The sequence below is a fragment of the Oncorhynchus masou genome, chromosome 33, assembly GCF_036934945.1.
Source record: "Oncorhynchus masou masou isolate Uvic2021 chromosome 33, UVic_Omas_1.1, whole genome shotgun sequence".
Taxonomy (NCBI): Eukaryota; Metazoa; Chordata; class Actinopteri; order Salmoniformes; family Salmonidae; genus Oncorhynchus; species Oncorhynchus masou.
In genome coordinates, this window is record NC_088244.1 from 18,885,739 (window position 1) to 18,897,333 (window position 11,595).

The 11,595-nt window shown below is 43.8% G+C and overlaps 1 protein-coding gene across 2 annotated transcripts in view; it reads right to left on the reverse strand.

The window, feature by feature from the left end:
- ift122 (intraflagellar transport 122 homolog (Chlamydomonas)) overlaps nt 1-11,194 on the reverse strand; it is a 34,438-nt gene extending 23,244 nt beyond the window's left edge. The window contains exons 1-16 of one of the 2 annotated variants that reach the window (XM_064956659.1): nt 11,019-11,194; nt 10,584-10,650; nt 10,273-10,357; nt 10,101-10,179; nt 9,862-9,938; nt 9,676-9,742; nt 9,445-9,591; nt 8,579-8,654; nt 7,043-7,234; nt 6,453-6,591; nt 5,778-5,980; nt 2,942-3,079; nt 2,622-2,786; nt 2,235-2,432; nt 1,981-2,121; nt 1,705-1,758 (exon numbers count right to left, since the gene is read on the reverse strand). In XM_064956659.1, coding sequence (XP_064812731.1) covers nt 1,705-1,758; nt 1,981-2,121; nt 2,235-2,432; nt 2,622-2,786; nt 2,942-3,079; nt 5,778-5,980; nt 6,453-6,591; nt 7,043-7,234; nt 8,579-8,654; nt 9,445-9,591; nt 9,676-9,742; nt 9,862-9,938; nt 10,101-10,179; nt 10,273-10,357; nt 10,584-10,650; nt 11,019-11,077 — 1,887 coding nt within the window. In that variant the 5' untranslated portion in view covers nt 11,078-11,194. The remainder of the gene's footprint in view (nt 1-1,704; nt 1,759-1,980; nt 2,122-2,234; nt 2,433-2,621; nt 2,787-2,941; nt 3,080-5,777; nt 5,981-6,452; nt 6,592-7,042; nt 7,235-8,578; nt 8,655-9,444; nt 9,592-9,675; nt 9,743-9,861; nt 9,939-10,100; nt 10,180-10,272; nt 10,358-10,583; nt 10,651-11,018) is intronic. The other variant, XM_064956660.1, reaches the window with a different exon arrangement.
- Between the last annotated feature and the right edge of the window lie 401 nt (nt 11,195-11,595).

Consider the following 11,595-nt stretch of genomic DNA (forward strand, 5'->3'; position numbering starts at 1 on the left):
TAGCTTCTTAGCAAAGAGCAATTTCTCAAGCAAGAATTTTGCTAGGACTGTCTGGGAGTGGTCTGAGTGGGGAGGGGAAATATAGCTGTTATTGGCCGAGGGGTGTGGAACTCTCTTTTTTATTGGTCTATTAACTAATTTACCGCTTGGTGATGTTACCAGGCAGACCAAAACTCCATCCCAACAAAACAGGCTGAAATTACAGGTGGTCTTTTCAAATAGCTCTTACACTAAATGTGCATTATCATATTTTTCACAATTTCACAGTATTATTCCAACCTCATAGTGTGGAAATATATAAAACACAGGAAATTCCGTTTTAGACTCCACTGGGCCTTTAATCAGGGAAACGCATGCAATTAAATGTACTAAGAAAAAAATCATTAAATAATTTATTTTTCGTCTCTTCTGTGTTTTCAGAATTTTCCTTAAATTCACAAGAGGCTGAATATACTGTATCTCTCCAGAGAAAGCATCAGAGTGAGCGAAACAGCGCTCCTCTGTCTCCGTATGTGTAGGCCAGCTATTTGGTCATAAAGAGTATGACATTGTTGCAGCCCGTAGCATTCAATGCAAGGGAAGCCAGCGACCAATCACTGAGTGAGCTCAACTGTGAATGGTCCTGGCACACCAAAGAAAAGAGAAGCCAGTTTGGATTTGGCTTCACCCCTATCACAGAGAAATACATCATCGATAGAAACAACTTGAAATGTTGCATCTCGTTATGTTGTCGTCCTCCGGTGGCTAGCTAGCTAAACTTGGCCCTTTCCTAAATTAGCCATGGATGGAGACAGGGATTTGGACATGTGGTTTTAGTTAATTCCTCATACTGGCCAATGATTATAATGGGGATTCTGATCCAACCATAAACTGCATTGTACCCCTGGCCTGAGAGAATGGATATTCAATATGTAACTAGATGTAGAAGGCTAATGTTAACTAGCTAACGTTGTCCATGAAAGGAAGTTAGGCTAGCCAGCAAGCATTTTAGCCAGGTAAATAAAAATTCTATAAATGTGTGTACTGTATGACAGTACATAGACTGTTTCGTCAACATGAAAGAGAGGGGGATGGCATTCATTGGCGTTTCTCTGCAAGTAGGGTGAGTCAACATATTTTTTGAACTTGCACAAACGCACACAAATCAGAACCATGGAGAGTCACAGCATAAATGCATTTTAATTGCCACTGTATTAGACTAAGCAGAGGTGATTAGATGATGTTGACTTGTACTAACTCTCCACGGTTCTAAATCAATGGTTGTTTAGTAGTCCGAAAATGTCAGAAACATGTACTTTCTTGACCATGCTGTAGGTCATGTAGCTATTGGTTACAGGCATTATGCTTTGTGTACTTCACCAGACAGAGGTTGCTCTCGGGTTTTGTGATGAAACAAAGGTCTGGTTGAATTTATTCTGCCACTGTCTTCTTATTGTCTCGGCCTTAGGTCTATATATCACGGTCGCAAGGCATATGAACTAACAGGTTATAGAGCAAACAACGCAATAATCACAACAGATATGTTGTAATATGCTTTGATGACGTCATGGGCAGCTCTGGTCAGCCAGTAAATCCATCCTGATTAAAGCTATGTGGTCTGTTCTGTTTTCTACAGCCACAAACTCTGATCTTGGATTCATACAATTCAGACTAATCCATTATTCATTATTCATGTGAGGGGAGTGTGTCTGTGCCATATTGTACCTCAATGCTGTTGATGAGCTCCAGGTAGCGCAGGTCTCGTACTCTGATGAATGCCTGAGAGAGGGAGAGACACACGTGTAAACAGAATGAGTGGAACTCTTACAGTATCCAGAGAATCCACTCAGACCACATCCTTCAGCTATTCTATCACACTAGTCAAACGAGGATGAGAGGTTCAACATACCAATAGCTTCAGGCTGCACCATCTAGTGATGGACACTAGCATTGCAGTGGTTCCTGGTTGAAAAAGTTTGTGTGTGTGTGTGTGTGTCTGACCTTCTTAGAGGTGTCAAAGTCGAGCCCCTCCAGTGCTTCCGTGGCCAGATCCCTCCAGTCACTGTCAGTCACACCCAGGCAGGCGATCTGATAGGCCTCCTTGAACATCCTCCTCTCCAGATACTGGTACATGGGAGCCGACTAGGGAGAAGAGAAAGGAATAGGGAAGCAGTTAATTCAACATATAATTAGAAACACAACTAAACAGAAGAAAAATAAAGCTCAGTTCTTCAATTATTAGTCTTCCAGCCCACCTGAGGCACCTCCACGGCAGACATAGAGTACACGTGCAGGCAGAAGATCTTGGAGCCGTTGTAGCCCACCACGAAGCCTTGCAGCTTCTGCTGATGCACTGGGAAGTTACTGGCCTTGATGTTGAGGTAGCCACTGCCTGAGAAACACAGCATGTCCTCACACTGGGTGTTCCAGGCTACGCTGTTAGCATTGGGCTCCTGGGAAGTAGGGAAGGAAGATCACAGAGAGAGGGAAGTCAGGGGAAACAGAGGTGAAGGAAAGGAGTGGGACAGCAAGGGAGATGGGTGTTACACTTTACCCCCACAAACATAACCTGTGAACCCTAATTTTAAACTGAAGCCACCTCGACCGTGGCCTTAGTAACTCTTGACCCCGTAACCTCTGACCTGGAAGAGCAGCTCCTTGGTGTGGATGTCGTAAACCAGGCAGGTGTTGTGTTCGTCCACCACGGCCAGCTTGCTGCGGGATGTACTCATGTCCAGACAACGCACAGACGTAGACTGCTTCAGCAGAGTGATGGCAAATGGGTTGTCAACAAAGATCTTTAGAATCTGAAGAGAAAATTAATACCACAGGATTTGATTGAATGAGCCACATGATTTGACTGAATTGAGGCACAGAAAATAGCATCTCAATAAGACTAACCTGGATAAATACAAGTTAGCTAAGAGTTTGTGTGTACTGTATGTCTGTCAGTCATACTCACAGCTCCATTCTTCAGCCCCACCAGTAGGCCCTCTCTGCCCGGTGGGCCACCAATCACTTTGATGTAGCGAATCAGAGACTCCATAAGCCACTCCTTCTCCTTGATACTGGTGAAGGACAGACACTGCAGCCTCTTCTCCTGAAGAGGAGGGTCAGAGAGGAGACAGTGACAATTTGCCTGACGACTCGCTACATACTGTACTTCATTGTGAGATCATTGAAGTAATTTGCCATCATTGAAGTAATTTGTGGTGATGTCAATATGAGGGGTGTTGTACAAAACAAAGTCATCAGCGATTGGATCATTTCTAACCAATCAGAGAATCAAAGGCATTTACGAATTTTCAAAACCCTGCTTTACCCATATGTGTTCTGGATCTAACCCAACTCATCGGTTTCTGGGACTAATCAGAACGTCTAGAATGTGTTTGCGTTCTAGAAATCATTGGGGAGGTACTTAGATCCAGACTCATTGTAGAGAAGAAACTAACGTCTGTGGGCGTGGCGTATCTTTAAGCCAGAGCAAGGAGTTTAGATAGCCAGACAAAGTAAGAATACCACCATGTTAAAACACCAGAGCATCAAACACAGGCATATCTATTTAGTATATGTTATGCATTATCTGGCCACTACTGTAATTCATTCATCACTACCATTTTGTCTACTTTTAATAGTTTACACTTGCTCTTAATATATCCTTCTAATCTTTCTATCCATATTTTTCATTCTCATTCAATGCTCTGTGAAGATAAAGTCTGATTTGATTTGACACAGACAACCACAGCCCGGTCAGAGGTTAGACAGTCTTAACAGAGAAACCATCAGCCTCAGTTGGTGAAGCTGTAGCAGGGCTATTAGAGGCAGATTTAGAGCACTTCTGTCACACACACGCAGATTTAGGGGAACTCTGGACTGCTCCCCCTCCCCTCCTCCTCTCTGTCAAACCACAGAGACACAAACCAGAGAGGAAACCACCAGAGACATCCAGCCAGGTTCCACAGTGCTGTGTTGGTAACCTCTCACTCCTCCCCGCCTCATTTAGGCTGTCTGATGGCTGAGGAAAAGAGACTAAGTGACAGAGTCTCTATTTTTTTATTTCACCTTTATTTAACCAGATAGGCCAGTTGAGAACAAGTTCTCATTTCCAACTGCAACCTGGCCAAGATAAAGCAAAGCAGTGTGACATAAACAACACAGAGTTACACATGAAATAAACAAATGTACAGTCTATAACACAATAGAAAAGTATATATACAGTGTGTGCAAATTAAGTAAGATTAGGGAGGTAAGGCAATAAATAGGCAATATTTAGCAGTTAAACACTGGAGTGATAGATATGCAGAAGATGAATGTGCAAGTAGAAATACTGGGGTGCAAAGGAGCAACAAAATAAATAATAATATGGGGATGAGGTAGTTGGGTGGGCTATTTACAGATGGGCTGTGTACAGGTGCAATGATCTGTAAGCTGCTCTGACAGCTGGTGCTTAAAGTTAGTGAGGGAGATACGAGTCTCCAGCTTCAGTGATTTTTGCAATTCTTTCCAGTCATTGGCAGCAGAGAACTAGAAGGAAAGGCAGCCAAAGGAGTAATTGGCTTTGGGGGTGACCAGTGAAATATACCTGCTGGAGCGCGTGCTACGGGTGGGTGCTGCTATGGTGAACAGTGAGCTGAGATAAGGTGGAGCTTAACCTAGCTAAGACTTATAGATGACCTGGAGCCAGTGGGTTTGGCGACAAATATGAAGTGAGGGCCAGCCAACGAGAGCATACAGGTCACAATGGTGGGTAGTATATGTGGCTTTGGTGACAAAACAGATGACACTGTGATAAACTGCATCGAATTTGCTGAGTAGAGTGTTGGAGGCTATTTTGTAAATGACATCGCCAAAGTCAAGGATCGATAGGATAGTCAGTTTAACGAGGGCGGCATGAGAGAAGGATGCATTGTTGTAAAATAGGAAGCCTACACCCTTAAGCTGGGGTAGGCAACTAGATTCAGCCGCGGGCCGATTTTTATCAGAGCGGATGGTCAGGGGCCGGGAAATAATTATAATAATTTGTACACTGGAAATTGACCACAACTAAGCCCATACAGAGGTTCTATTGGATTACATTGAGACATAATCACATAATGTCTATTTTTTTATTCGTGGAAATACTTGGGAACAGATTTCCATGGTAATTGTACAGTCTTTTTTAACAACAAAAATAAAGAAAAAACCCAAAAATAAAAAAAATGATTTGACATTTATTTTTTTAACCAAAAACTTTGGGGGTCCCAATAAAAAAAACACTTGCAGGCTGTTTTTTGCCCACGGGCTGCCTATTGCCACCCCTGCCCTAAAGGAGCACAGATACAGCTGGAGCCAATAAGAAGGATAGGAAGAAACATCTGGACGACCACTGGCTCTAACCATCCATCGCTGGCCTCTCTCTCGGGTGTTTTGGAGTAGCGACGCAGCGCTAACCGCTAATTCACTGGGTTTCAAATATGATAACAGCATGCTAATGTCTCTCGGCAGGGTCTTTCGCAATCTGTCACTGATGCATTAGTATAATTCACATGAGACGATGTCTCTGCAGGCCAGTGTTACTGAGTCAGGCCAAATAGTTTGTGTTGGTATGACACTTTAGGGACATGCTTATAACGGAGTGTTTGAGAAAAGCCTCAAGCCAAAAGCAAATCCCGGGACAACAGTTATTAATCAAAGTATTTAGTCTAAATACAGACATTAATGTGAGCAAATAATATGACACAACTACCACTATAGTTTAGATGTGTGTCTGGGGGAAGTAGGTGATAGGGTATGATTTTGGGATTGGGTAGAAGTCTCACCTGACACAGGATGATGTGCTGGGAGCAGACCACGAGCAGGTTGCACTCAAACTTTCTGCAGATCTTCTCCTTGATGCGGTAGTGCATGTCCGAGGAGTCGTCAGAGTACAGCTCGTAGATGAGGATCTTCTCAGGCAGCTGGATGGCCAGGCGGTTCCTGTAGATAGCTATCTTCTTCACAAGCTCTCTGCACTTGATCCTCACTGGGCATGAAGAAAGCACAAAAGTTGGAGGCACAGTTAGAACAGGGCATATAATGCCAGTCCCCAATAGTCCTGAATAGACCAGATGGTGTGACTCTACATAGCCTTCCAATGAACCACCATATTGCTTACACCCATCCAGTTCCATCAGATCTGCTAACACTGAAGAGGTAAAAGGTCAAGCAACGTGCTACAGATTTTAATTTGAATAAAACAAACAGGCTTTTTCTGAATTCTAATAAGAGAAGTACAACACTGTGTACTGTCTAAATCAGAGCTATCCAACCTTGTTCCTCTGGCGCTACTGTCCTTTAGGTTTTCACTCCAACCCTAATCTAGCGCAACCTGATTTTAATAATTAGCTGGTTGATAAGCACAATCAGGTTAGTTACAACTGGGGTTGAAGCGATAACCTACAGGAGGGTAGCTCTCCAGGAACAGGGTTGGCGAGCCCTAGTCTAAATGAATCCACCTTTCTGTTCAGTGATGAGGTGCTGGACGATGACATCGGTCATGCTGTCTCTGTAGGCATAGCGGTCCTTGTACAGGCCGTGCACTGTGCTGAAGATTAGCTGGAAGAAGGCTATGGTCCCATCCTGGCAGCCCAACACCTAAACAGAGGAGAGCAAATGAGAGTTCAATGTAGCAGTGGTTCCCATTAACACCTTCATGAAAAGACAGAGAGACAGAGTGTTCCTTCTTTTTGTTAGAGCCCTGTCTGAGACAATGTGGAGATGTCAGCAAGGTAGCACCTTATGCCCTCCCATATGAGTTGTTAGTATTAATATAATCCAAAAGAAAGATATAGTGATATTACTTCCATGTTCTCTATGGGTGATCACAGATGCTTACTCCACAAGTTAAAAATAACTCATCTCTAAATGTGTCCCAAAGTGATATGAGGTTGCATCAACACTTGATCTGACAGATGACATCTGTAGTGTTGTCAGTAGCATTTTATCATTTCAGCTCTTCGTTCTTCACAACATGTCTCAGCATCATATCAGCACTATTTAAAATTATAGCGTTCCAATACAGTTCACTTTAGACACAGAAACACACCACATAGTTGGAGTCAGGTTTGACTCTACAGGTCCACACCCAGGAGCTCTGCTCCCCGATGGTGCCGAGCCGCACCCCATCTTTGGTGTAGAGGGAGGCCTGCTTGTCCGAGCCACCCATCACAATGTACTCCCCCTTGGAGAAGTAGCTGACACAGCAGGGGTCATAGGTCAGAGTTCTGTCCTTTCCAATCTGAGAGAGAGGAACAGATATTGAAATAAAGTCTACTTCCCATTTATTGACCTTTTTCTGGGCTATGCTTGTCTAGGCCAAGGATTTCCCCTGACTTGGGGAATGGCCTATTTTTTCCCAGAGCCACAGGGTTGTGCACTATATCGGGAAAGCCTACAGTCCTTAGCCCATCCCCTTAAGCGCCTGACCAAAGAGATGGAAAAACACATACACACTTTCTTGCTTCTAAATAGGCTCTATTGTGCTGGCACTTGAAGTCCTTTTGCGCAACGTCATATCAGTTCCCCGACTCTGTGCATCTGTTTCTCCTCACGCTGAGAAATAACCGCCTGACAGTCCATTCTTTTACCCTGAAATAAAACCCTTTTGGACAACCTCCCTTTTTTCCTTACAGACGACTCATAGCACGGTAATCAAAACAGCATGTTCACTTACACTGATAAACAGCCCAGTGACAACACATGAGACTAAGGTTCCATGGCAGGGTAATGAAACAGTGCATATTTGTCTGTAATTACAATATTACCCAGGGGGATATGGGGGAGGAGTAGTGACTGAATCATTATTAAATGGCCAAACAGGATCATTTCCAGTGCAGTGTTACGGTTTCAATAGTCCCTGACAGGCTAATTGCAACAGAAAATACAGGGCTTAAAGGTCTCAGACAGTGGCCTCCTTAAGTGGTTTATGTGTTATCGTGGATGAGTGATAGCACCGAGGCCATTGGGGTTTCGTTGACCAATCACCGGTGCCCATCTGGGAGCACAACCTAAACCCGTGGTCATAACCTAGGCCTCTTGATCTGTAACCAATTCAGTGGTTAGAGTGTCCGTCCTGCGATTGGAAGATTGAGAGTTGGATCCTCGGGCCGAGTCATATCAAAGACTGTAAAAATGGGACCTAATCCATCCTTGCTTGGCACTCAGCGTGAGATAGATTGGGGGTTGCGATATACTAACGTCCTGTGTACTTGGCTCATGCTCCTGCTCCCATGAGCTGTTTCGGCTCATACAAGTCAAGACTCATGAAGCGCTACTTACTTGATCTGTATGTAACAACTTTGTGTCCTACACACCGATGTGCTACACTGTAGTTTCTATTAAGCAAAGTTGCTCTTTTCAATATCTTTCACCATTGCATTTTTAGTATATTTTATGTTTTATTTTATGTTAGACATGTAGACTATTTATTCATTTGCTGTGGAAACAAACCCAAAATGTTTATCTAACATGTTCCCACTATCCAGATGGGCCGGAAGAAGGGAAAAACATTTATTAAATTCCAGACCCCTGAAAGTAAATGTTGGGGAGATGGTTCACGGACATGCGTTTTGCAGACACACACCTGTTTTCCACTGAGCTGGTAGAAGGATAGCTTCTGCCCCCAGTCTGCCACAGCCAGGATGTCATTGTGCTCATCCCTAAGAGAGACACTCCAACATGAATTTATATTTTCCACTTTAACATTCTGACAATTAAACTGGATTTAGAAAGATTTCAAATCTTATTCACCCAAAAGGTACATTAAACCCTACATCTCACTGGTATGGTAAAAGTAAGTGTCCTATATCATTGTGTTGCCTCCAAACATATAAATCAAGACCTAACCAAAGTATTTCCCTGAGCTTTGATGTTACCTTTCTCAATTTCTCTGTCCTCCCTCTCTGCTTTCCCTACCTGAGCTGGCTGAAGGGGTCTGGATCAGAGAACCCTCCCTGCAGCATGGGCTCCTCCTCCTCTCCTTCAGGCCTGTCCGTCTCTGCTCCTCTTCCTACCTGCCTCTCTCTCTCCAGCTGCCTGCCTAGCCCCAGGACCTCTACCCTGCTACTGCAGCTCTGGCTGTAGGCGGTGTCAATGACCAGGCACAGGGGCTCTGGCATGCTGCTGTCCACATCCACCGCCTCGTCGTCCTCTCCCTCACAGAAGGGCATCCACTTCCACCAGTCCCTGTCAGAGCCTGCCTGGTCAAACACTGACACTTGCTGGCTGTCTAGAGGCCATACACTGTCATTCTCTGATTTTCACTACCATGCTTGTTTCACATTGTGAACTGGCAGCTTAAAAAGACTCAATACAGAGAAATATCACTCCGAAAAAAATGTATTATTGTTGATTTCAAAAGCAATAAACCTTTACTCTCCAAGACATTGCACACACAGGTTTAAAATGTTTTACACAGCAAAAAGCCCACATGAGAGGTGAGTGACTCACTTGGAGGGGTTCCATGCGATGGACCAGATAGGAGAGGAGGATCCTCCTGGTCGCTCTATTTTCACCTTCTCCTCTCCGTTCTTATTCCTGATGCTCACCACCCCGTTCATCATGCCCAGGGCCAGGTACTGACCGTCGTTGGTCCACCTGCGGTCAAAAGGATTATGACAATACTGAACATAAGAGAGGCTATCCAAACAAAAAGGAGAGCAGCAATTTCTCAATACTCACCCACAACATGTTATCTTGCTGTTGACTTTGTGCTTGGATACAGATTTCTGTTCTGGGGACCACAGACCTAGAGAGAGAAACAAATTATACAGATGGCAGCATCTTATGACTGCATGTCTTCAACACCCCTTTAACCCCTTCCCTGTAGAGGTGTAGAGGACAGGACAATCCCAGTGTACCACTCACCAAAGTCCCCAGAGGAGCAGGAGGCCAGCTGGTGGCTGACTGGGTTGTAGGCAACACACTGGATGGAGTCATTATGTCTGAGGAGCAACATACAAACAAAATATGCATAGTGAGCGAGCCAGGAGTGACCTCAATAGAACATAATGCTACTGATAATGTTGTAATGTGTGTAATAATCATAGAGATCCTATTAAATTATTCTAATTCCTAATTCTATGGTAATAATAATGATCACTCACGTATATTTCAAAATACCCTCCAGTTTAGATGTCCAGATGATGATGCTTTTGTCAGCAGAACCTGAGGCAAACCGTTTCCCTACAAAGAAGCACAATGTGAGACCCAAAAGACTTGTGTTTGTTAATTGGGAACATCCAGATTGGTGTGTTAAGAGTATACTGTACTAAGTACCATCTTTGGCGTAGGCAACACAGTATACTGTGTCCTTGTGTCCTTTCAGAGGCTGAATGAGAGTTCCATCTGATGTGTCATACACCTGGAAAGACAATATGCAATACTTATTGTATGCAATTCCACTCTCCTCAACTTAGCTCTGATTCAAAAACCAATGGCATCATTCTTATTTTCAATGACGGCCTAGGAAGAGAGGGTTAACTGTCTGTTCAGGGGCAGAGGGGTTTGAACTTGGAACCTTCCGGTTACTAGTCCAACGCTCTAACCACTAGGCTACCCTGCCACCCCGTCATCATCCCCAAACTCACCAAAACACGATTCCCAGCTGCCACAATAAGCTGGCTGCCATCTGGTTTGAAGGCAAGGTCGTAGATACTAGGGATAAAATGTACTGCAATCACAATATGCTGAAAACCTGTTTCAATTATGCTATTAAGCCATAGGTAGCTGCTCTGCTAGCTAGCATTAATGTTCTAGCTGTGCTTAGCCACGCAAACAGATTACCTAGCTAACTAGCAACGTTATCACTCGTTAGTACACCGATCATTTATTTTAAGATTGCATGAAATGGATAGTGAAAATGTTAATAAACAAAGCTAGTTTGCTACAGTTGGCTAACTAGCTAGCTAGCTAGCCAGCCACTGCGGGAGTTTACATAGTAACCGCCGTTGCTATCAACACTCCCAACTGTGCAACATCAGGCCTGTTGATAAAACTGTAAATGCAAAGGCTAGATATCTTACCATTGCTCAACTTTGTCGCGATCATGTACTTTGTCAATCCACGTAGGAACTGCCCTCATTTTGCCTTTTTAACAAATTAAACAGATACACGTTAGGTTGTTCAACAGGTTGCTGTCTTTTCGTGGGGCCGAGGATCGTTTACATGGCAGGACCTGCTTGCTTGCTTGTGCGCAGAAACCGTCTCTCTTTCCTGTCCTCCTTCCTGTGTTCTGCGCATGAGTCAAGCAGAGTCGCTCACAAAATAGTTCACAGAACTTCATACAGCACAACGGCAGATACAATTTATCCAAAGATGTTGATGTCATGTCTCCGAAATGCCTAGCACCCGACAACTTTATTAAACTTGATCATTAAGTAATATGCAACATTTTTCTAGAACAGCATGTGATGATGAGGCATGTAAACAAAACACAGCTGTCAGATCAAGCCTCTGCAAATGCATTACTTAGCTAGTCAGTTAAGTTAGCCAGTTAGTTAATAGTCACCTATTTTCCCAATCCATATGACATGATGGACAGTGGATTGACTGTTCTAATTCATATTTCTGTTTGTGGCAGCTAGGTATAGAGCTTCAACC